This window comes from Alosa sapidissima, chromosome 7, assembly GCF_018492685.1.
Source record: "Alosa sapidissima isolate fAloSap1 chromosome 7, fAloSap1.pri, whole genome shotgun sequence".
NCBI lineage: Eukaryota > Metazoa > Chordata > Actinopteri > Clupeiformes > Clupeidae > Alosa > Alosa sapidissima.
The window spans coordinates 18395788-18422141 of NC_055963.1; the positions used below are offsets into that span (position 1 = coordinate 18395788).

The 26354-nt window shown below is 43.3% G+C and overlaps 2 protein-coding genes across 2 annotated transcripts in view; one reads left to right on the top strand and one right to left on the bottom strand.

The window, feature by feature from the left end:
• Positions 1-849: 849 nt before the first annotated feature.
• Positions 850-10469, bottom strand: dnajc11a (DnaJ (Hsp40) homolog, subfamily C, member 11a). Its single transcript, XM_042098780.1, has 16 exons — positions 10335-10469; positions 9130-9259; positions 8923-8996; positions 8465-8566; positions 8087-8215; positions 7774-7896; positions 7418-7491; positions 6376-6565; positions 5850-5935; positions 5619-5735; positions 5201-5356; positions 2654-2723; positions 2394-2451; positions 2085-2227; positions 1657-1786; positions 850-1430 (listed from the first exon to the last, which is right to left on the bottom strand). The coding sequence occupies exons 1-16, from the start codon at positions 10404-10406 to the stop codon at positions 1405-1407; spliced, it is 1680 nt and encodes a 559-aa protein (XP_041954714.1). The 5' UTR covers positions 10407-10469; the 3' UTR covers positions 850-1404.
• Positions 10470-12084: 1615 nt separating this feature from the next.
• LOC121713474 (calmodulin-binding transcription activator 1) overlaps positions 12085-26354 on the top strand; it is a 191738-nt gene continuing 177468 nt past the window's right edge. Inside the window, exons 1-2 of the mRNA XM_042098088.1 lie at positions 12085-12143; positions 16781-16882. Of these exons, the coding sequence (XP_041954022.1) occupies positions 12119-12143; positions 16781-16882 (127 nt within the window). The 5' untranslated portion in view covers positions 12085-12118. The remainder of the gene's footprint in view (positions 12144-16780; positions 16883-26354) is intronic.

The following is a 26354-nucleotide window of genomic DNA, read 5'->3' on the forward strand; positions in this document are numbered from 1 at the left end:
TAGATACTACCACCATACGGTACTTCACAAAAGCCATCATGAGTGCCTGCATGAATATTTGTTAGTCTTTAACAAACAAAATTCACTGTTTTTGTCGCATATTTTACATATCCGATCTACAGTATTTGGTTATGTTGCGGGATATCTGTGTTGAAGTCCTACAAAATATTTTTTGATAACAAAAAAAGTTTTTTTTTGTACAAAATGTCTTCCAAACAACTACATTCAGAATCCTTAAGATATTTATTTCAATTGACCATCCATTCAGTCATTCTTTACAAATCACTTTGTGTAGGCACCCATACATCTTCAGCGTTGCCTTCTAGTTCTCAATTAAGAGGTGGAAAACCACTCAATACTTCAAGTAACTGATACAGAAGAGTATTCCCTTTCCCATGAGGCATTAGTGCAGTGAAGAGGAGGAACAAATAATCCTGTTTTTAACCTTATGGCACAAGAAACAAAAAATGATGTAAATTCCTGGCCAACATGCCAATGAGTTCAACAGAGTTTCTCGCTGATTCTGATTGCTAATTTCTGTCACTAAAAAGCCAGTTCCATTTCTTTCTGTGGGAGTAATGTTGCTGCATTTTTATTTCAGTGATTATAAAAGGTAAATAAATGTTGCTGTTTGCAAATTCTAAGAATATGATGATTCACTTCAGATCAGTATAATCAGGCACATTCCAAAGATTATAATTTTTCTAATCATGCCAACATGTGTCATTATATATTCTTCAATATAACATTCATCTTTAAGCTGATACTAACTTGTGAGCACGTAACGAGTCCTTGTAACAATAAATGACAAAATAATTATTAATAATTATCTATTTGTATTCCACAAAATGTTTCTCAAGCTTGTTTATTCCGTGCCATTTTTAAAAATACTATGGTCATAATGATAGACAAAGCTGACAGTTGGGCATGACTACCTTGTTTCCTGTGCAATTCACTGAATTGGCAGCATGGTTCCCATACCTTCACATGGCAAGTATTCAAGGGTGACATCAAACTCTCACAAGAGTTAAATAGAGGCACTGGATCTGGTCATCCTCCTTTCGTACATAAGGTCACAATGCTGGCCAAAGCCGTTGTTGAATATGCTCGTTTTGGAGGGGATTGGGTGTCAGAAAAGTAGGGAAATGAAATGGTAACCAAAAAGAAGAGAAACAAAATACCCTTCATAAGTTTACATATATGAAAGGCTGCAACCTTCCAGATGATCTTCAATATAGTATGGCATCCAAACAGGTCCATTTTCATACACAACCTTCCTAGAAAACGATTAAAAGATGAACACCATACAGATGGATGCACATATGTATGATTTCTTGGGCACAGCGGGTATCCAAGTCTCAAACATCCTTCCAAAGTCATCTCCTCCTCTGCCCAGTAGAGGTCCTAGGTGTCATTGTCAATTCTGTGAGCTGTGCGGACACAAAAAAAGGAGAACATATCTCTTCAGCAATGCTGACGACAGTGAGGTTGCATTTAAAGTGATGTAAATAGCCAAGTGAGCAGTTATTAGTCACTGTCCATTAAGACTGCAAGCTACAAAAGTCTCACACAATGAGTAAATGGTGAAGTAACTGCACTAAGTGCGTACTGGGCTGAATCACATTTGAATCGATTTGAATTAAGGTCAGTTCTTACATTGTTTCGGTATCCTGAGAGGTTCTGAGTCGCCGGACAACACCTGGTGCATCACTCCTCGGAACTGATACAGCACCTTCAGGCTCTTCTCCTCGCCCACGCAGGGGTCATAGAACCCAGGTAAACCAGCCTGTGGGGCCAGCACAAGTAGATTAAAGAAAAATAGACAGACGCACAACTTTTGACTGCAGTAGTACTGCATGTCCTCCTAAATCTACAATACTTTAAACACTATCTTACTCCAAATGGTCAAAAAGCACAGCACACCTTGTATAAAAGAGCAATGGCTGTTTGGACAACAATGAGTCATTGTGTATACATAGAAACCTTTTTATAGCGTTATGGCTATAGTTAGGATTTAACATGTCAACAAATCCTGGGATAAAACTGATATGAGTGACAGCATATCATTGCTAGCTTTGTGTGACCTTTGAGGCTTCTGTGAGAATGAGCTTGGAGTCCTTCACCAAGCACTGCAGTGGGACGGTCACGTCGATGACCCTTGCCCTTTCGTGCTTCCTGCTGTTGTCCGTCACAAACTTGCCATACCAGGCATTGAGGATGATGAGACCTAAAAAAAAAAAAAAAAAGTCAACCTCCCAAAATAAATAAATAAATACATTAAGACACAATGCCAGTCAATAACGTCTGCAGACGCAGTTCACATGATGGATCAGCTATGCGGTCATTGATCAGGGCTCCGCCGCTCCGAGATGGGTTATCCGCTCCGCACTCACCCATTTTGGACTCCTCAGCTTCAATGATTCTGCGTACGCCCTCCTGCATCAGCAAAACCTTCAGAAACAGAAAGGGGGTTTCAGAAACAGACTAATTGTGTATGTACAGCGACAACGAGCACATTCATCTCTCTGCCAAAGGCACTGATGAAAGAGAGATAGAAGGGAGAGCTTGGGCGCCATCACCATTTTTTGTGTGCATTACACTCATCAAGCAAAGTTAGCCGCAAGTTGTGTAATATGCAATATGGTGAACTCACAGCAGACTCTGCTTCCTGCTTCTTTTTGGCGATGTCTGTGGCCGAACTCTGTCGATGCTTCTCCAATTCCCTGCAAATAAAAGCACCAAGAAAGGCAACAAGGAGCCAACAATGAATCAGTGGCCTTTCAACAAGAAGGCTGCGTCATGTTGAGTCATGTCATTATGACATGAAGGGTAAAGCTTCTCGCGACCAAAATGGAAGAGGGAAATGCGATCACAATGCATCAAGGCCAAGTTAAACAATTTTCTCAAGGTCTACGATAGTAGCAGCATCACTGTATTCACAATGTTACTGACCCACAGAAGCGTTGCATGAAACAATTACAAAACCAAAGCCTGTCAGTGTGACAACGCCAAAGGGATTCTGAGGAAGACCACAAGGTCGAAACGTTATCTGCCAAATGAGAAAATAAACTAAAAAAAAGGATATCAAAAAAGAATACCAAGGAGCAGGGTAGGAATTTCACAGTGGCCATGGTCAGATGATTTACAGTTCTATGTAATATGTCATGTTTTTGTAATGTTTCATACAATGATGCAGGTCTACTGCTGTGAATAGGCTAAATACAACTTTGATCATTTTTATAGCCTACTACTGTATAGTTAACTTTGGCCTTGGTGCCCTGACATGTGGCCTTTGTGTCCCCCACCAAATATGCCCAACTGAAGGCCAAGTGGCCTTGCTCCTAAAATGGTGAAATTCCAAGCCTGCCAAAGAATTTCAAACTTTTTTCATAATAACTTTTTTGTTCAGCACCTGGAATGTGCACAAAGTCTCCTTGCAAGTGACAATGCCAAAGGGAACCTTTAAAAAGTTTACAATATTCACAACGTAACTGCATGCACAATGTAGCTAATCATGATTGTAACTGAGATGATAGCCTGTCTGTGACTGTGTTTACATGCACTTCAGTATCCCGGTTATGATCGGGATTTTATTCGGGAAGTAACCCAGTTTTGTGTTTGTGTATGTAAACATCATATCCTGATTTCAGAACCCTGGATAAACCCTTATACTAGTTTTGAGAAATGTGGTTATGCTAGCTGGAGTACTCCGATAGAAACCGGGATACTGTTCCATGTATACAACCTATCCCGGTTTCTAATACAAACAAGAAATTTCATTAGAAACTTGGAAAAGATGTGCTTATACAAAATGTTATTGTTGGTAACCGGGATGCTAGCATTCATCATGTAGCATTCATGGACTGTGTCCAAGGCTACTCAAGGCCTGTGCTGCTGAGCTGGGGGAGCCACTGAAGCACATCTTTAATCTGAGTCTACGCCTTGGACAAGTTCCAACACTGTGGAAGACATCATGTCTCACCCCTGTCCCTAAAAAGCCACATCCTAGTTAGGGATCGACCGATATGGTTTTTTCAGGGCCGATACCGATATCAATTATTACCAAAACAGGAGGCCGATAACCGATATGTAAAACCGATATGTCAGTTGTCAAAAAGGGGGGTCGATAGTAAAGGCTATATGCTGCAAAAATTTAATTAAAAATCATTTAATTATGCAAACTTTTCTTTCTTCTTTTGATACACAATTGTCTATCAACTTGCATCACTTTGCAAGTGTAAATCCTGTGTATCATGTTAATCCAAGAGCTGAGTGATAGCAATTATTTTCATAGAGTAGGCCTGCACAATGGGCTATGTGCTTGTTAAGGGACCTGTCACAAAGCAGATGCTTTGCCATTGTGTGTGTGTGAGTGCACGAGAGAGGGAGAGGGAGAGGTGCATGCGTGATGGCAAGTGTTACGGTTGAATAGTTTAACAAAACAGTTTTAAAATAGTTCTTAGGCTATTTAAGCATGCAATTTGTATCCATGTGTAGGCAATAAGCTATACTTTTGAGAGCCTAAAAGGCAGATAGATAGATAGATAGATAGATACTTTATTGATCCTCAAGGGGAAATTCAAGAAGGCAAGTTAATAGCCAGCTCATAGTTATTTATATATAGATATATAGACTTTATTCTTGCACTGTTGGACTGTTTGACTTACTCATTTGCACCATCACCATGACACTCATTCACACAGAGCACCTTACCTTACGCACTGAGAACCACAGGCTCAGTCCCTGCTTCAGTCATTGCAAGCGCACCTGATTGATTATTTTTTAGAATCGATTTTGATTAAGTTTTATTTAGTATAATTTGTATTTTGTATATTCTTTATCTTCTACAGTCCTTATTGCTTAGTTGTGTTTTTTTATATTATATACTTTTAATTACTTTTTCTGCTGTTATTGAATGTGTGTGTGTGTTGTCTGTATGCTACTGTGAACTTGAATTTCCCCTAGGGATCAATAAAGTATATCTATCTATCTATCTATCTATCTATCTATCTATGTATACAGGGCTATTAATAACCGGGTTTCTCGGTGTTCATGTAAACACCATATCCCGAATAAGATCAAAACCTTAATAAGCCTAATAACCGGGATACTGAAGTGCATGTTAACATAGTCATTGTGATCTTCTTGATAGTTGACCATAAGCTACTCCATGTGGAGCGGTGGACAATAGAGGACTTACTGTTCCTTCTGGGAGCGAACGTAAGGCCTGATAACAAGCCGCTGGATGGCCAGGTAGAACACTAGGGGCCCCACAGTGGCATAGAAGATGGCACTCGGCATGAGTTGATCAGTTAGATGGATGGGGAAGAAGTACGTCTGGCTGGCTCGATTCAGTCTACGGAAATAAGAAAGAAAGAAATGCACACTTATGAATATTTCACGGAGCACTATGGTAAGGAAAGACGAAATGTTTTTATTTGTACAACCCCCGGGGTGAAGGAAAACAAACAACACAATCTGGTGAAGCTTTATGTATGTGTTTCGGAGTTATTTATTTAGTGCCTTTACATTTATGCACTAGCAACAGTATTTATATTGCAAAGATGCCAAATGGTGAAGGAAAAGTAAAGGCAAGGTTCACCATCAGCACTGCTTACTTGATCTTTAGAGAGACACCCTGTGGTACTCCGACGCTGACGGTTGCCCCCAGAACGCTGTGTCGGCTGATCTTTGTCTCCGCACCATACTCCACCACAGTCCCAAAGAATCCTGACCTGCAAGGCAAACACAACACAACCCATGCTTGACTCGGACACAATAGATAGAAAAAAACTGCACTGGGGTTTGTGAAACTGGTCGTTTTGGTTGTCATGTTGGGTTTTACATACTTGACCGAGCCTTTGACTTTAGTCTGGTCTTCATTCTGAAACTTGTACTGGTAGCTCATCATCATGAAGGTATGAGGTATCCCCAGCTGTGAGCAGGAAAGACAAAATGATGAGTAAGAGATAATGTGTTGTCCGCCGGTCAAGTCCCGACAGGGCGAACAGGACCCCTATGCAGAAGTGGAGGGGTTTTGCTACGCCCTGAAGGAACTTATAAGCTGATAATACACAAAATTGCTCAACCTCAGGTTACTAGTCAGAGAGCCTCCTGTGCCTCCACATATGTAAGTATTTTGTTCAATACTTCATTTCAAAGCTATTAAACAGTGTATGGTATGTTTTTAACAGTGTCCATTACAATTTGTTTTGTGGGTATACTATTCTTGCAATTTTGAAATTGAAAACACTCAATGTGTGTCCATAGAATTCTTTTGGAATGCCTATCCATAGAATTCCTGTGTCTGTGTGGAAATGAGTCATGGACAGAAGGCAAGCATTTGGCCTGATGGTTCTGGCCGCTGAGGCTAACCTGCATAGCAAACGTGAAGTGGGAGCTCTTAGTGTCTCTGACGATGCTGGTGTTCATGGATGACTGGGTGCCCCAACGCCACTGCAGATAGCCCATGGTATTCTTGTCCAGGTGCCGCGCCAGTACAGTAGTGACGCCTGGCCGTACGCCACGGGACGAGAACTGCATCCCACACTGAGCAGTCAAGAAGCTGCCGTGGAAACACACATGGGATACCGTTAGTGAATAAAGAACAAAACTGTCCACCTTCAACCTCAGATATTAAGATTTCTACACACTGCTTAATACAATTACTTTATAAGGTGTTAGTATTCTATAAGATTATATACCCTGGAAAACAAATCAGTGCTGATATTACTGTATGTTCATTATTAATTGTTGAATCACATACTCTCTATAACATCAAAAGTCAATATTTAGGAAATCAGACCTAAGTTTGAGGATTCACTGTTCATTGGTAAAGTCTAACAGCAGGGCTACACTGGCTGCGTAACTGAAGCGCTCCATTGGCGGAGTGTAAAAATAGTTTTAGAAGACTGGTCTATTTTTTTAAAATGTACGCGCCACCATCACGTCTGTAGGGTGTATTTCAAGTAGGTATATTACCCCAGAGGAAGTGGTAAACCTACAACTGGAAGAGCCCTTTGGAGATTGAAGCCCCCAGGCTGTTCTATTATCAGGTTTACAACTTCCTCTGGGTTCTCGACTCGGTTTGCCACTAACCCACCTACTTTGAATCACGGCCTGGTGCAGCCAGTTCCATTGGTTACCATTGAAACTACTTGTTGCAGCACAGCGAATGGAATGCTTCAGTTACGTGCCTAGTGTAGCCTGCCTGTAAGTGTCTCAAAAATATACCTGCCCTGTTTCCTCACATGCTCTTCATAGCTATTAAAAATGAACACAGTTGAAGGTAACAAAGCATTTCCCAAAGGTTGAAAAAGTTTTTCCAAACACACACACAAAAGTTGTTAAAGTGTTTCAAAACTGAACGTTTTTGTTAACACATGATTCAGAAACTCCAAAAAGGTTCTTTGCTTACCAGCGAGTTGTCAAGTTGCGGAAGATTTTTAATCCAAAGAGAGGCCCGTGTGTATCTCCAGCTCCAACCTCCACCTGTCAATCACACAAATTCCAGCAGAACGCTATTTACAAAACACTTTCAGGCTCATGTAATGTTGCATAGGGGAGCATAATTTTAAAATAAGTATATTTTTTGGCCTTTTGCTTTGTCTTTGTATCGATAGGACAGTGAGAGAGATGGGTTGGGATCGGAACATGACCGCAGGCCGGAATCAAACCTGGGTCTCCATGGCCACTGAGACCCAAATGTGATACAGTGCTGCCGCTTGAGCCACAGCTGCCCCATTGAGCTCAAGTTGTTGAACAAGACCTCACCTCTCCCCAGCCCTTTGCAGATGTGACTTTGCGTAGTGCCATGGTGATGTTTCCCCCACCATTGCCGTTGTGTGTGGAGAGAGAGCCGGAAAGAATGGCTGTGTCCGCAGAAGTCAGAGGTGCCTGATGGAGAAGTAATTTAATAGAACAAACTTGATCAAACAACCATTTTAAATAATGCATTACTCAAGCCCTCTCTTAAAAAATGGATTAGCCTCTCAGTACTCAAGCAAAATGCTGACTCCCAACACATTTCCTGTTTAACCTCAGAATTGTTGGACTTTCTTGACTCGTATGCAAATTTAGTACTTGCCTCTATAGACTGAGATATGTGCATCTTGTTTATCTCAATATGAGGAAGGCCCCCACTTGGGACATCATCGTAATCCTCTTCATAGCGATCAAAGAGGTCAGTGGCATCCACACCAACGCTGATTGTCCCCTGAGGGATAAAAAAGTAAAAAGATAATTTTCATCATTTCTAGAGGGTGACATCAAACAGCCCTGAAATATCTACAAAGCCAAGAGTGACTTTAGATCACTGGGATAATCCATTCTATGATGAATTTTAGCACCACAATATGGGAGTGCAGTCTGCGGCCTGGGTTTGAATCTTAGCATGGATCTCATTAGGTTTCAGGATGACATTATGGGGTCTTGAGGAGCTGAGCCATTCGGGGAGAACACAAACCTTGGGGTTGGTCCTCTGTTGCAGCCTCCGCTCCTCCCTCTCTCTCTGGAGACGTTCAAACTCCTCACGAATCTCAGCCGGAGTTCTCTTCCTCTCGATCACCTGGAAAAACAACAACAACAACAAAAATCACACAGTGCACCACTGACAACGGGAATTGTGCAGAACAGAACCACAGAACAAGAGCAAAAGTAACACTCTTTTACATTGACACTGCTACAACAATGAGCTCCCACTACAATCAATGGAACTGGCTACTCTAGACATAATAGCAGAACATAGGTTTGAAAAAATCAGACCTTCTAGTCTTCTAAAACTATTTTTACGCTCTGTGAACGGAGAACTTTAGTTGCGGATCTGGTGTTGTCTCCCTGTAAGTCTTATAATTATCAGTGATGACAAATAATTAACCTTGAGTGGTGAAGAAATGAAGTTGTGTTGTGGAAAACTGTACTTACTTCCCATCCCTCCACTTCCAGACCTCTTTTGCCATAGATGTCATATATAGCTCTGGACTGTGGATCACTTAACACTTCAAAGAAACAAAGATATCAACATTCAGAAACTATTTCCTTGCCTCAACTTACATTTACATCCTACTAAAGTGTTTATTTATAGCTGTCTTCAGAGCACTTCTTACAATTGTAATGTCAGCATCCTCTTACCTTCATAAGCTTGATGAACCAAATTAAAGAGTTGTTCTGCCTGGCTCTTAAGTTCCGGGTCTCTATGCTTATCGGGATGGTAGAGCATGCAAAGTCTCCGATATGCTGCTTTTAGCTCATCTTGTGTGGCCTGAAAAAAAGTAAAAGTTGCACATAGGTGTATATGCACAAGAAAATGTCACTGAATGAACTAATAAATGTGAATGAATGAACATATTGTTATAACACATACAAGCTAACTAATTTGGAAGATACTAATGGGGCCTAAAGATTCAAAACAGGGCAGTTAACTAAAGTGACATGACTAAGGTTTCCTGTTCATTGTTGAAGGTCTGGAGTTTGTTTGTCTTATTTGTTTGTCTTATCTGTTCAATATGAAGATACACACAGGATGAAGTCAGGAACGCCCAGCCCATACTTAGTATTCTGCTAGTCTGCCTATCTATCGACTGTCACTTTAACCGACCATGGCACAATATAAGTGTTAACAGTTCCTCCTGAAATACAATACGTCGCTACTTTACATTAAGCGGCACTTCGTTCATGCGACCCTTGAACAGCTGTTGAACAGTGCTCACAAAGATATAGGCCTATTGATTCAATCTCAGTTTTCTTTGCGAAGACCGTAAAACTCCAAAATCAGATTTGGTAACAAGTGACTTACCAAACGTCAGTAGCTAAACGTCGACTAAAATAACTTTTCAAATGCAAATAGGCCCATCAGTGCTTCGTCTTGGTAATCAATCAGTTGGTTGAAAATAAAGCAACAGGGACCACATAACTTCCACAGTCAACAAACTAATGTGAGACAGTTTTGGCACCAGATTATTATCTAACTTGATGCGAAGGCAAGCACGTTCCTGTGCAAAGACTTCGCTACAGTCTCTGGCTATCGGATTAGATAGGAACGTTGCGCTAATGTCAACTAACATATCTTGTAGTGCGGGCATCGCCATTACCAATACTTAAACTGTCGTGTCGTGTAGCATGCCTGAAGAAACTACAGTACATCCACTACCAAGAGCAATGATAGGCAAGGGTCATTCAGTTAGTTAGCCACGGCTAAGCAGTCAAATGTTAGCGGCTAGGTTGGACACAAATGCCGCATGAGTTTAAGAACTGGCATGGCTATTTTAAATTACTATTTATTGAGGCTAACCAAACACTCAGTATCCGGTAGGCAAAACCGTTCAAAGATGCATCACCTCTCTTCTGACATTAAGAAGGGAATAGTAGTCATCGTTGTCAATTTCATCTTCGTCCAAGGCCGCCGCCATGTTTACAACCTTTCATCCCCGCCCGCTCACCACACTGATCTCTGGCTTTGGCCGGGAGGTAGCGTGCACAATATGCTGTAGTGCCTCCGCATGGAGCGGAGGCTACATCAACGATTTTTTTCCTCCAAGTATTCTGACGTGCTCAACTTTGCTTAAACAATGTAGGCGAACGCCATTAAGTTCAAATAAGAAAGTACAAGTCTGATATTTTAACGGATATATAGACTAAGCATTCCTACAATCTCATGGGTATTGTTAACGTAGCGTAGCGTATCTGAAGAGGAACCTCTCTCCAGAAAAAAAAAAATCGCACACACTGCATGATGCGTTCCTTCAGGGGAAGTAGGCTCAGTTATTTACATGTGTAAAAACTACCTTAAATGTTCAGGATCTACCCTACATTTACGATGCCCGTTCGCCAGCCATCTCTTCAGAACGAGTGTTAAGAGTCAGCATGCTTCTGAAATAGACTGCGCCTTGTCTTTATTTAATAGGCTACATGGGCTAGCCCAATATTTCGTTGTCATAACGAAATACTTAAAACAAGACATCAGATAGGGCCATCTTACGCTTTCTTTAATACCCTGTGCTGCATGCAAGTTTGTCCTTTCATGCTAGAGCTCAACAGTTTAGATGTTGCATGTTTGACACTTAAACCCATGCAAAGTATTTACAAACTATGTTCATATTTCAGTCTAGGCTGCTTCTCTATAGGCTGGCAAAAATTCCTGTATCATCTCTCCACTATTCAATGCGCGCCCACAGTCGCCTTCTGACGTTGCTCAAAAGGAGCTGTCTTTTCAGCACCACGGCTACACGCGGCAGCGCACAGTGTAATTACGATAACTGGGCGAATTTCTATCTAGGTCTGGGTGTACCGATTTAAGGATAATGGCAACACATTACACTTTGATAACCAACCTAATCCACGCGTTAGACGCACATCCTAACCTGGCACTATGTTATTAACAGATTTCATTGAACTTTCGGAATACCTGAATTTACTGAAGTTGAGAAAATACATAGATTAGTCTTTAATAATGAATAGTGGCCATAACTTGTGTTCTGATATAGGCTATCATCCAACTGAGTTCATAGATGATGTTTAGGCTATAGCAATTCTTCTTGAACATATAATGGGAAATCTGTTCTTTGCTACATTGCAATAGGCTAGGCCTACAGGTTAACCAAGTTGTTACCGAAAATAACCTATCCGAAGAGAACTTGGGTCTGTAAGTCTGAAAAAGTTCGTAAACAAAATGCTTTTGGAACAGACGCTTAATTAGCAAGCTTTCAGGATGACTTGACTGCCATAATCCAAACAATAAGAAATTTTGATGTAATTTCACGGCCAAAGTCAATCATATCCAAATAAAACCTACATTCCTTCATTGGACAGGCACTGTTCACGAACAAGTATACTTAGAGTACTATTGCAGTTGATTTGCGTAAAGCCTTTTATTATTTTCTTAGGTATTGTACCTAACCAATGCTGTTCGTTGATAGTTATAGGCTGGATATATTTTTTATCGAACTTGTAAGCCGTGCCATTTTAGTGTTTCATGGTCAGTTATTGCCTGACAACCAATAGTAAGAGTGCATTTATTGGACTTGCTGCTGCTTCGCGAGTCCCTCCTCGTGCTGTCCTCACCGTGCACGCGCGTGGTACCCACGGTCGTGAAGAGGAGGAGGATGTGGCGCGCGGAGGGGAAATGGCTGCCGAAAACAAGCCGGAAGGTAAGAGAGAAATATCGGGATTATTTCAGTTGTGTGACAGTCATGTGCTTTCTAATATTTAAAAAACAGACGAGGGTGACATGTGGTCTGAGGGACATAGACCTTTTAAAAGTGTTTTGCCTCAACATTTCATCAGCATACTCGCTCTAACGCGGAGACGTTACCTAGCCAGTGATGGTAGCTAGCCCGCTGTATGAGCAGCATATAGCCTATTTAAAAACAATCGCTCCAAGCAAACAGCGTGGCTTAAATGGTTTACTGTGTTGTCCTATTGCTATTCCGTATTTCAGTTCGTTTAAGACGCGAGCAAACTAACACGCTAACTTACTGACAACATGGCACGGCCAACAACCAACTTCTCTTTTATTTATCAAGCTTCTTTCATAACCTAAAATATCTTCTGACGAGTTTGATATGTTGTTCGTGGCGAAAAAGGTCACTTTTGTTGTAAATCATAGCTAACCACTCAGTTTTGCCCGCTTGTTAAAATTTTGCTGGCTTGCAAGTCTTAACGCCTATGTCGTGCAGTCTATTTCAGTACACCCATTAATGTTGCTACTTCAACATACATCAGCTTCTATGATTTCTGGGATTTGTAATTTCGCACGCTGTAACTAGCGATGTGAAAAAGTGATAATTTGCATTGATTTATTCACCATGTAAATAGCAGAAAACAGGATACAGGTATGACAGATGGTCATTTTTCAATGAAAAGTTTGACACAATAATCGCTCGACTTGAGTTTAAACATTCTAGATGCGTTTCTGTAACACGGCGGAGAGTAGGCGTCCTTATGTTGGCGAGACACAGAGTATCATAGTGTTTTGTGTTTTGTGTGCAAGAGCCGTCACTTGGAATCAAGTGGAAAAAAACAACGTTTAGTGCATTTGTGGTAGACTTATTTTTTAATAAGGGGGTAATTCTGCGTAGGTTGATTAAATAATTGTCACGTAGTCTAACTGTCATTACATGCCAACAATCATGCAACTCAAGCCTGATGAATTCCTATGGCAACGATTAGGCATCGATAGGCTATACTAGTGCGTTGCATTCAAATAAAGTAGTCAATCACAGGTCCGCTCTAATGAACTGATCAGACTTAAAACATACATGTGATGCCTACCTATTAAAAACATTCTGCTGAAAGCAACCATAATGATAACAACAACCGCTGGTTATCGTATTGTCATTATGATGTGTTTTTGTTTGTTTTACTGTACTGTGTTTGTCGTTTATTTTTGGATCGCCTAGGGCTTGCAGTTTGTTGACTTGATTAGGCTAGCTGACTTTTTTGTTGTTGCAAAGGTTATCTTGCAGACAAGATATTAAAGATTCATTCAGAAAAAAATAGTGGGGGTTTTCCCTCACAGTAAAATAGCTAAATAAATGCACAAGGACCACACCACATATCTCTATATTCAAATTTTCTATCAAGATAGCTCATTCCTTTTATACCAGAAGGTGGAGACATCGAGTTATCAGAACTTTCAAATTACAGGGAAAATTCATAGGCTCAGTTTACTGGAATCCACAAAAGTGCCTACAGCACAAAGAATTAAACATACTTTAATGTTCAATAATTAACACATTACTGCTTTGAGGTGTCCGCTAGACTTATGGCAGCTTAAGGGGAATTTATATAGAGTGGTAACACTAGAAACAGGCCTTGGAAGAGTCAGAGACTAAGAGTTTAAATTTCAAAGCTGTCTTCACTACTTTCATGAAAATACAATAGATAAATTGCTCTGCACTTGAAAATCATGCTATGCATTAGAGTGAGAATTCTTTGGATATATGTGGAGTGTATAGTTTTACAACAGAATGTGATAAGGCTGTTGTTATCATATGCTAGGCCAGAATACTCACAGCACTTCTCAGCTGGCTCAATAGGTTGGAACATTCTGTGCCCTTCCACTAGTAACACTCCACAGGGAGGTGGTATTGAGCTATGCAAGCTATGACCTAAGGTAAACAGTTTAATATCAGGAGTGTCTCCACTCTAAGCATTTAAACGAGCAAGATGTCTACCACTGTTTTGAAAATACTACTGTGTTAAAACACAAACACACATGGACACACACACACACACACACACACACACACACACACACACACACACACACATACACACTCTCACACACATACACACACACACACACACACACACACACACACACACACACACACACACACACACAAACAAACTGGTGTGCTTTATCCATGCACGGTAATGCACGTCTCTTTCGGCCTTGTTCTTTTTTTTTCTCTTTCGTTTGCCTTTTTAGAAACCCCGAGTTGAGACTCCCTTTGCAGAGCAGGTTGAGTTATTTTTGGCATTCTTGTGAGGTCAGTGTGTGTGTGTGTGTGTGTGTGTGTGTGTGTGTGTGTGTGTATGTGTGTGTGTGTGGTGGAGGAGCACGTGACACACTCTTCCACACGAACACACCGTCTTCTCCACACTTGAGCTTCACACACTCTCGGGCACCCCTGAATGTCCAGTGTCCTGCAGCTCTTACTTTAAGTCGTGTGGATCTCTCTGGCCATTATTCATCCATGTCACCCTGACTGTCACCAGTGGAGGTTGACTGCCAGAGGAACATGGAACGGAATGGAATTGGCATAGGGTGATGTTTTTTGCTAATGCCTGACGCCATTTTCAGGATTACATCATTAAAACGAAGGGGGTGTGTCCCCTTAACCTTTTTGTCCTTTAGGCATGTGAGTTTTCTCTAGGGTTTTGGTATTTAGCATGCATGCTCTTCCCCCTCAAGCGTAGAAGGGCAAACTATTATTTTTTTCTTAGTAGCTGCAGGCTGACATGGCACCACAAGTTATCTTCAGCACCCCATCAGATTCCTTTCCCCCTGTCCTAAATAGTCTCTTTCTCCCCTTTTCCCCGTGTTCCCTGTAAGTCCAGATACTGTGGGCCTCTCAGTGTCCATTCTCTGATGATGTCTTCACAGTAGCCCTGAAGGAGCTGTAGTTCACAGTAGTAGTAACTTGCTGTTGCTGCCTTAGGCCCTTTCTTGTTTACTGCACATATTTGTCTCTGAAAATAACAAGCAGGACCAGTATACATTTAGATGGTTCCTCTAATTTAAGTTGACAGTAGGATAAATGTTACTGGGGAATTAGAGTCACTTCTTAATACTGGGCGTAGTTAGCAGGAAGGGAGAAAGCAGTCCTTAACCCAGAGCATTTATCTAGAATATGCCATTTGCAATCGACGGACGGACAATAAGAAAATGACCTTTCTCAGAGCAGGAGCTGTGCTCTCATTCCCTCTCGCCCGCTATCGCCGGGTTTTTGTGTGAGATCTGCCGTGAGATTTTTTTTCCTGCGTCCCTCTTAATTGAATTAGTGAGGCGGGGATAGATGAGTGTGTCACCTCGGCCTGGAGAGCTGCGTCTCATTCGCTTCTCTCAGACTGTCTTCGGCGAGCCCCACCTGCCTGGCGAGGTCTCACACATTGATCCTCATTGATCCAAGCTTACTAGAAATGTGGACACACATACACACACACACACACACACACGGCCCAGAGTGAAAGTGTCGCCGGCGAGAGAAAGACACACACACACACACACACAAGCTGAATGAACCACTAAAAAAAAAGGGAGTGTGAGATTGGGAGAAAGAAGGAGCGAAAGGGGCCGTAAAAAAAGAAAAAAGAAGACAAAACGCAGAAAAACCGAAATGTCTGGCTGGCACCATAAGACAAATCAATTACAATAGATCTGGCCCCCTCTCCACATCATCACCTCCTTTGTCTTCATTGGGAATTTAGATCTATATCTGAGGGGGGGGGGGGTTGTTTTTTTTCCCCCTCCCTTCTCTTCTTTTCTATTCTTTTTTTCTCCCTCTCTGAAGATCAGCGGCAGAAGATTGATCTGTCTTTCTGTTGTGTTATATAGTCCGAGTGACCAGACTCGGTGGTAAAGATTAGATGCGACTTTTTCTGCTGTAGTGAGTCATCGCCCACCGCCGCCGCGCTGAGCGGTGCGTGCCGCTGTCAGCTGAGCCGTCAGAGTCGGCTCCGATTCCAACTATTTCCAGTCGCCGTGCGTCCTACAGCTAACCAGGGCTCGCACATTTATGCGCGCTGCTGCTGTATAACAAGGCTCTCCATTTATATGAGGGGGTGCTTACCGTGACTTGAAGCCTCATTCATTTCCTTGTTTGCAAAACAAAAAAATGGTGGATTTCCTGCCCCACAAGGGAGCACCTTAGGCCAGAGTAATCCTTCTAAATGCCCCCCTGAAAGCACCCGATAAAACAGGGGCAGGACTTGTTAGAGTGGGTGGAGGAGTAGGGAGGAAATTGGCCCGCTTAACTTTTGGAGACTGCCAGAACTGAATTGGACACACACACACACACACACACACACACACACACACACACACACACAAACACGTGTACACATACACACCAGAAATGCATGGGGATTGCTGATTGGGAGTTAAACCTAGATTGATCCTTGCTCTTAGCAAGCTCACCCTGTTAAACATTTAAATAGTTTACACACCATTCAGATGCATGTGGGAAGGAAGAAGTTGAAAAAGTGCTGAGCTTGTTTGTGATACCGTTGACAGACTGCCGTTTTCCTTGGATTTCTCTCTGTTTCTTGCCTCCTGAAGGACTGAAGAAAATCCGTAATCCAGATCGAATGTACAGATCAGCTGTGTGCTATGCCGGCCATGCTCCTCCTAAGGGTGTCAATGCTGACACAGAGATGAACAGTAAGAGTTGGTTATTAATATTGCATCCGTGGCATTGCTCCAAGGGGCCACTGGCTTGGATTATCTATTATTCATTCATCGATTCATTTGTTTGCCTCCTTGATATTCATTTTTTTTCCCTTCCCTCTCATCTGAGGCTTCCCTCTCTAGAGTCTCTTTCTCTCTCTCTCTCTCTCTCTCTCTCTCTCTCTCTCTCTCTCTTTTCTGTCTCTCCCTCTCTCCCTCTTTCTCTTTATCTATCTCTCCTTCTGACAATTGAAGTGTTTGCCTGACAGGAAGCATGTGTGTCAATTTCCCAAGCGCTGCCATTATACTTACCTGTGGTCGAGGAAAGGTTGAGGCCAGGCCGTTTATGACCCAGCTTAGACCTTGGCTCCCAGAGCATCTGATGCTTGCCTTTCTTTCATAACCTCTCCTTTCTCCTTTTAAGTTCGCCTTGATTTTCTCTCTTTCTCTCTCTCTGTGTCTCACTCATCCGTTAGACCCGACCGAGGCGTAATGATCTCTGTGTCGTAATATGCAGATATGATTAATGAAGTTACAGGCAACGTTTAATTTATGACTAGGAAGTGGTGCATAATCTCACTCCTTCATTTGATTTTGTAATAGAAAAAGAAAGCTATTTGTCTGAATTTACATCAGTTATGTTTATTAATTGATACTGCATTGACGACGCTGGTGTGGAATGTTGATGGCTGTGGTAGTGGAACTGTTTTCGTGCCTAATAAGTGTCGGGAGCCACACATCTAACACTGGGGAAGACTTTGTTGATCTGGATAATTAAGTGCATTTCATGTTTGTTGTAATTTTTGAGAGGGGAGTTAAATCAGCCACATCTCCTTGTTATGCGATCCACTTGTTATGCTGTTTCCATTGACTGCTCTTTGCTGCTTCAAAGCACATGTTTTTAATGAACATACTTTTGAGATGTAAAGTAAATGGCTGCCGATGCCGCTGTGCTGTGCTGTGCTGTGCTGTGCGAGGAGTTCCGCTGGTGGCTGGATGCTGTGATGCTTTTAGCTTGTAGGGGGTAGTGCTTTGGCTGAGATTCAGGATGGCATTTTTCATATTTCAATCTCTCCCTTGCATTCTCACTCCATCTCTCTCATGCACGCACGCACGCATGCACGCACACACACACAGGCAGACAGACACACACACGCACACACACACACACACACATGCACAGACTCATAAGCACACAGATACACAGACAGACAGACTTAGACTCTCTCTCTCTCTCTCTCTCTCTCTCTCTCTCTCTCTCTCACACACACACACACACACACACACACACAAACACAGACACACGCATACACACACACACACACACACACACACATACCCGCATAGACACACACGCATAGACTCATATGCACACAGACAAACTTACGACACTCTCTTTCTCTCTCTCTCTCTCTCCCTCTCTCTCTCTCACATACATACACACACAAACACACTCACACTCACACATTACTGCATGATGTAAGTGGCTGGCGCTCGTGTGTGTGACGGGCCGGTGAATGCGAGCTGCCTGGAGGTTTCCGTATCACTAGGACACTAAAATGCAGCATGTCCTGGCGGAAGCAGGTAAACCACTCATGTGAGTAATTGTGGCAGTAGTTATGATAAGGATAAAAGGCTTTAGTGGGGATCTGGCTGCGTGTCCTTTTACTGACTGGCTCAGTGTGTGTGTGTGTGTGCGTGTGTGTGTGTGTGTGCGAGAGAGAAAGAGAGAGAGAGGCAGAGAGAGAGAGGCAGAGAGAGAGAGGCAGAGAAAGAGAGAGAGACAGAGAGAGTCAGTCTGCTGTCTGTACGTGTGTGTGTGTGTGTGTGTGTGTGTGTGTGGTGTGTGTGTGTGTGTGTGTGTGTGTGTGTGTGAGAGTGTGTGCTTGTGCAGGTCCTCACCTCTGCGCTCCTTGAGATGGGATTTTCATGGCTGGGTGAGCTTGGCCCGGCCTGAAAACACATAAAGAGGCCCCTCTTTTCCCCCAGTCCAGTTTAGTTGTCCACATTTGCCAAGTCCTCCCTTCAGAGCTCCCACTGTCGCCCTCTTTGTTAAAGTCCAGTTCCATAAATATTTACATTGGGCAATTCAAGCCAAGAGAGCATCTTGATGTTTAATTTTGGATACACTGTTTGTTTGCCCAGGCAGTGGTCTTTTGTTTACTTCCCAGACACGACAGAGCACAATGAGCTCGTGCTTGTCTTGTGCAGATGAATGTAGCCTCACAATGCCCACATTTAGCTAATATTCCTGGACATTTCATTCTATTAAGAACCATTCAAGTGCCGTGGCTGGCTTGCTTAATTGGGATGTGTTGTTGCTGAATGAAATTAATTGCTTTTTCTTATAACATATGAAGCTTCAATTGCTTTTTTCCTCCCTCATCAAGATGCATTAGACTTAAGGAGGGAGGGAAGTTTGCCCTGGGAACTTAAAAAAAAAAAAAAAAGCTCTTTCTGTTTTAATGAAGTAGGATCAGTGATGGTAGTCCTTGCCCTCCAAGCCATGTAGAGAGCCATGGCAGGTCAGCCAGATGAACAGCATCATCCACGCCAAAATATGAGCTTGTTCTCTGCATAGGCTGGGCCCAGTGAGGAATATTGAGTTGACCAGGACCTGCTTTTTACACAGAAAATGATGACCTTACAAATGAGTCTGCTGACATTTGTTTTTGTTTTTTTTTGTTTTTTGTTTTTGTTTGTGTCACTGCTTTATCAAACACTACATTCTCATTGGTCAGTCAAGGCATTAAGAGGTCTGTTGGTACAGAATAAGAGACTGCTGGATTGTGTTTCGGGCGTTGTAACATTGTTACGTGCAAACTTTAAATACACTACAGCAGAACCTACTTAGTCATAAGCAAAATAGTTTTAAGTGAATATACTATGGAAAGATTTGATTAGCTTGCTAGCTATCTATGTAATTGGTGGGATAACATACACTCAGTCATTTATCATTGCAAAAAAGAATGAGGCCCAAGCCTCCACTCCTAGTCTGGTTGGTGATCAGGCTGTTTGGTAAAGGCCTTTTGATTGTAGGTTTAATGAAGACTAGCATCATTGTCAGCAATGGTTTTCACATTAAATGTCATTTTTTTGTAAAGCAGGGACATGCTAAAGGTAGTCTGGAGCTATTTTTAAAGATTTTTAAAGATGACATGCAGGACGAGTCCAGGTGAGATGAAGATATCTCTCAGGGCCATTCAGTGTGCCATGTTTTACTTTTCTCTGGTTCACAGCTATATTGTCCAGAGTTCTACCGTTGTAACAGGATGTGGGTCCAGTTAGGTGACTCTGTGACATTCCTGTGTTTGAACGAGCCCGAGTTGGGACTTTTGCCTGTAGCAATGTAGAGCCTCTGTTACAAACCATTTGTCACAGTCTTTTCAGAGGGCAAGGAGCACAATGTCACTGGGTAGCATTTTTTAGTGTGTGCTGGAGACTCTTTCGATGGTTTTGTTTTTAGAGTTGTGTTGGTGTGTGTGTGTTGGTGTGTGTGTGTGTTGGTGTGTATGTGTGTGTGTGTGTGCAAATACAAGCATACGGTCATACATTTCACTGGCGCAGCCTGAAGCAGAAGCTTCTCCATTCAAGGATGAGTCTCAGCCTCAGCGATCATATAGATTTGACGAGATGCCACAAATCAAAGTGTCCAATGCAATCAGTGCCTTTCATTTTTAGAGGGGCAAATCAGCGCTCCCCGAGTCAATGCGAAATTACAGAAGCGGGCATGTGTGACCCACTCTAAATATCGGGACGCTACCCGTGCGCGGAGGGTCAGGAGAGTTTTTGATGAGGTGCCATGTTGTCATTAGGGCCGTGCTGCTTCCTCAAACCCGAGAGTATTAGTATTAGGAAAAAGTGCCTTTTGCATGCACATCTCTCACCTCTCCCGAGACTATTTCCTGGATTGATTGCTTTTGATTGCCGCCATATTATTTATGGAGACTTTGCTTTCCTGGTCAGCTTTCCTGGCCTTGCTCTTTTATCCTTCTTTAAAACTGGCCTGCCAATCAAAATAGTTTTTTTTATCCTGATTGATAGATGCTCTCTTGGGTGAAGAGCTTTTTCTCTACTGCAGTGTCTAATGACTCAAATAGAGAGACAGTAGTCAAGGATTAAGAATCTATCCGTCAGATTGTTGGGTAGGGAGGTTGTTGAATGGACATGATTGGACAGGGTGTGCTGTCGATAAATTGAAGGGATTGCAATGAAAGATTCCTGTTTATTTTAAATCCCAGTGTCTGATTGGTCGCTTAAATAAATTGTTGATCTTGTGCGGAAGACTCTCGTTTGACTACACTGATTGATGCTGTCAGGGGAAACAGCACTACTGAGAATCCTCTTATCCTCTACGTTTGTGTGTGTATTCATATTCATTAACGCTAGGTCACCTCTCTTCTAAAGCATTCCTGTGGTTGTGTCATGTCATCTGGTTGATGCCGCAGCAGCTTGCACGGGTCATGTTGTGCTGCTTTTTGTGCGCCGTAACTGCTTGTCAGAATCGCATGTGGATGAAAGCCCAATGTGCCTGCTTGATTTGATACCTATGTGTGCATGAGGTCTGAACACATCAGCAATGTTCTGCTTGCATGCTCTCCCCGTTGGAAGGCAGGACGTGCAGATTACTAATGAAATTTGAGAGAGAGAGAGCGAGAGAGAGAGAGCGAGAGAGAGAGAGAGAGAGAGAGAGAGAGAGAGAGAGAGCGAGAGAGAGAGCGAGAGCGAGAGAGAGAGAGAGAGAGAGAGAGAGAGAGAGAGAGAGAGAGAGAGCAAGAGAGAGCAAGAGAGAGAGAGAGAGAGAGAGCGAGAGAGAGAAAGAGAGAGCAAGAGAGAGAGAGAGAGAGAGAGTGCTGTAGCTCATTTAAAAAGGGATTATGGACACGTGTCTGACCCACAGTGCAAGTGGCAGTGTCAGCAGACATGCTGGGGGAATTAACAACAATTTGATCTATTTCTACATGCCTCTTCTTTATGATCTTGGTTGAGAGTAGGCCTACTCACTGCTTGCTCTCTATCACAGATGTATTGCTAGCAGTTGCACCAGTATGTGTTGAAACCCTGCTGCACACTTCAGCCCATCTGTATCGATTATTAAAATGTGTGTACGGCTCCAGTCAGGTAGCACATTGACAATGACACGTCTGCACCTTGGTAGCGAGGCAGCAGAAATAGTTAGCCGGTGCGCTGGGGGAGAAAGCAGTGAGTTACAGAGCCCACGGCACTGACCCAGATAGAGAGCGACTGGGGGGAAAACCGCATCCGGGGCGGGCCCGCGCCAGATCCGTTTCCTGAGACGCTCGAGACGCTACCTTGCGAGCGGACGGGCCCCCCTTTGGGATAGTAGAGGATCTCGGAGTGATTACTTATGAATGCAACTGACAGCCTTATAGGCACAAGCTTGACTGGAACCCAAGTGACTAGTCACTTGATGGAAGGAAGGAAAGGAAGGAGGAAGAAGAAGAAGCCTTTGCCCCACTAGGCCCTCAGCCTAAATTGAGTTTGTTAATTGAGGCCCTGATAGTGGGGATCACGGGGCTCAGCTCGGCAGCAACGCCTGACTCCTCGACTCTCGATACATCAAGGATGCCAGTGTAGTCGGCCCGACGAGCTGCATTTTACACCCGGACATTTTACACGCAGAGCTCTGGGGTGGCGAGCGAGCTTTGGCCAAAAAAAACGAATCCCTGATGGGACAGTCGCTCGCCGACCGTTTCGCTCACTAGCTGCACTGTCCTCATAATGTTTCACTTTGTAAAAGGCCAAGCGGCGAGCCTTGAGCATCTTCATAATATACCGGTCAATGAGATGATAATTGAGCCATTTCTCTACTTGTCTTAGGTCCTTTATCATTGGAGCTGGCTCTGATTGGATTTGGATAGTATCGAACAGTTCCACAATTGGAAGCGAAACTGCAATTGGACTTTACCGTGCTGGTATTAGGGCCTTTGAAACTGTAGAATAACTTTGGCATTAGAACTGTATCTGTTTGCGTTTCTCTGTAGACCGTGTTCACTAATTGTACTGTAACAATGGGTTTTGCAGGAATACATATTGGCACTGGAAGTCAATATTATATTAGTAAATATTGACATATGGTCTGAAGCTTAATATCTGAGTCGGGACCACACAAGCGTCCGCTTACAGTAATATGTTGGTAACTGAAATAACTGATAAAGTTATTGTTTGGATATTTCATTCTCTCTGAAAAATGATTATGCAGGCTCTTTCGAGAGCGGCTCTGGGGTACCATCAACGTCTAATTGACTTTGATGAATGCTTGTGATATTGTCTTTTTTTCTGCCACAGTCATGGACGACAAATAACAGTGAAGACTGCCATTCACATAGAGACAGCGCTCCGAGACAGTGGCTCAGAGAAAAAAGAAGGAGTGTGAGAGAGGGAGCATCAGGGAGGGCAGAGAGAGAGAGAGAGAGAGAGAGAGAGAGAGAGAGAGAGAGAGAGAGAGAGAGAGAGAGAGAGAGAGAGAGAGAGAGAGAGAGAGGGAAAGGGAGACAGAAATGCATAGAAGGAGAGGAGAGGAAGAGCAGAAGAGTGAGACAGAAAGGGAGATATATACAGAGAGAGAGAGAGAGAGAGAGAGAGAGACTGTGTGTTTGCATCGTGAGGGATATTGATTTAAGATTTGTTTTTGTCAGCTCTCTCAAGTTTCACGACCCTTTCCCTCGTCTCCAGGGCAAGGGCTGGTGCAAGCCGGCATGACTGATGTTGTTAAGGCCCCTAAACAGTCCCCCCCCCCCCTCCCCTTCAGGAGAGGCATCAGCGATAATCTGGAGATCAGCACTCCCTTCTCCCCTCCCAACACAAATATATTCTCCTCCATCCACTGGCTTTTCGACAGACTTTTTACGCTCCACACACACACACACACACACACACACACACACACAAACACACACACACCCACACCCGGGCCAGGGAAAAACAGACTGAAATGATTTGGCGCTGACAGGACCAACGGGATTATATGGATGCAGCCAGGTCCTTGGCATCCCCTCTAGCGAGAAACAGCACACCAACCATTACCAGACATCAGTGCAAGTGTACGTGAAGAGGAAGAGGGGTTGCTGTGTGTGTGTGTGTGTGTGTGTGTGTGTGTGTGTGTGTGTATGTGTGTGCGTGCAGCCTGTCTGGGAGAGGCGTTTTCAGCAGTTTGTCAGTAGAGGAATGGGGCCTGTTTGTTTTTTAGTTCAGTTCTCCATTTCTCCGCCTCCTCTTCCTCCTGTGCTCTTAGATATGATGTGGAGCGCTACAGCGCTAGGGAGTTAGCGTGTTGGGCGGTGCGGTGTGGTGCGCAGGCTGAGTGGAGTTGCTGGAGCTGCCATGTAGCGGTGTCGGGGCTCGGCACTCATATGACGGGGGGGCTTGCTCTACCTGGCCTGCCTAATGAGAGGGGCCGCCCCCGAGTGGGTGGCAGCAGCAGAAACAGCAGCAGACCTCTCTCTCTCTCTCTCTCTGTCACTCTCTCTCTTTCGTTTTCTGTTTCTCATCTACTCGTTCTCTCTCCCATGCTCATTCTATCTCTGTGTAGCTGTGTTTATCTCGGCCTGTCTGTCTCCCACACACACACACACACACAGACACACAGAGACACTCTTTCCCTCTCTCTCTCTCTTTCTCTGTTTCCCACAGTCTGTCTCTCTCTCTCTCTCTCTCTCTCTCTGCCATATCTTGTCTTCACCTTTTCCAATTTCTTTCATCTGCCTCACCTTTTCCAATTTCTTTCATCTCTCTCTCTCTCCCCTCTCTCTCTCCCTCTCTCCCTCTCCCTATCTCTCTCTCCCCCCTCTCTCTCTCTCCCTCTCTCCCTCTCCCCTCTTTTCTCCCCTTACTACTCTCAGATTTGGCTAGTGAGGCACTCTACTGATCAGGGCAGTAATTGGCTGCCCCCAGCTCTCTCCCGCTCGGCCCCGGCTCCGTTTGGCTTAGAACATCTACTAATACAACAGGCCCCTGTTTTCAGCCAGCCTTGCACTTTACTATTTGACAACTAAATTGTTTTTTTCACCAGCGGAGAGAACTGAATTATGGTAATGTCCACAAGAGCCGCTCGCTGTTTGGCCAAGAAATGAAAGGCTGTGGACAGTCAGGGGGACTGGCCCTGTCTGTGTTTGTAGTGCACGTCTAGGGGAACGAGGGAGGGAGGAAGGAAGGAATGAAGGACGGGCGGGAGGAAAAAAGGAAAGGTAGAAGGGGAGAAAGGAAAAACGAGTGCAACATTAACAGGTCCCTTTTCAGGGCTTGTGCTGAGAGCTACAGCTGCATTGTTAGCGAGAGTCTTTCCATCCGTTGCGTACTCCTCGCTCCCAGGTCCTCGCTGGTGAGGGCTGCTGCTGCACCCCCATAGCCGACTGGGTTCCGGTCTTCAGCAAGCCCCTAACAGCCGCACAGGAGACAGGCCACTGCTCCAAGCATTCCTTTTCTTCTGGTTTTGTCTCTGTCACAACTCCACTCTCAGCTAGTCTACTCGCAAAGTTGTTTTTCCTCCTGCCTCCTGTTTTATTTTTTATTTTTTCACTCCCTCTCTTTTTTGTGATGTTTCTTTCCCCCTTTCCAGCTGTGACACCAGAGTACATTTTGGTCTGCGTGTCAAAATAATGTCAGATAAGAAGGTACAGTTAAATAAAGGGAAACGGGGTGGGGAGGGGATAAGAAATTGTTTGCGCGGCCTGTCAGGTTTGCTCTCTCTCTCTGCTTCCCTCAAATTAATCTGGCTTGAGTTAGCATGGAGACATGATTAGCATGCTTCTCTGTCTGTCTGTGCCGGCGCGACGACTCTTTAGTTCAATCACATTCATTTTATTTTGGGGAATTGGGAAAGACATTCCCACTCTTCCCAGGATGTCTCTTAAAATGTGCTTTGGGAGAGGTAACTGGGTATTTTATTATTATGAAGCCCTTTTTAATTAACAGACAGCCATCTCATTATAACAAAAGCCTCCCTCGTCTTTTCTTTTTTCTGTTTGTCCTCAGGACGTGTATTTAATATGAAAACTATTATTTAACATCATGGAACATCAAATAATACTATGATGCTCACTGCGGTGAGTGTGTTTTGTTCGTTTTTTTTTTTTTTGGGAAGGTTGCACTTGTCAGTGCCAATTATTTTCCCCTTTGTTCTTGTCTTAAACACATTTCTTTTTGTCCTGTTTCTCATCCAAAGAGGATTTCTCATGGGAAAGATCCTTTTAGGCATTTTTCTTTCTGTAATATAACTGTTCTATTTCTCTGTTGAGCTATGCGAACTGTTCATACAGATTTCTAAAGGCGAGCCTCACCTCCAATTTACTCTACGGATAGTTACAGCAATGGCAAATGACAGACGATTTCCGGTCTCCTGTTGTGCTTCCTTTGCATTCCCCCCCTCAGCACTGGAGAGTGAACCTTAATGTTTAACACTCAAATATCCTAACACTGATTAGTAGGCAAGTGTTTCAAATGCAGG

Coding starts and splice junctions, on each gene's coding strand:
- dnajc11a (XM_042098780.1), bottom strand. CDS start 10,406: ATGGCGGCGGCCTTGGACGAAGATGAAATTGACAACGATGACTACTAT. Junction 7,492..7,773: donor CTGCAAAGGGCTGGGGAGAG/GTGAGGTCTTGT, acceptor TGTGATTGACAG/GTGGAGGTTGGAGCTGGAGA. Junction 1,431..1,656: donor TCTCAGGATACCGAAACAAT/GTAAGAACTGAC, acceptor GTGTCCGCACAG/CTCACAGAATTGACAATGAC.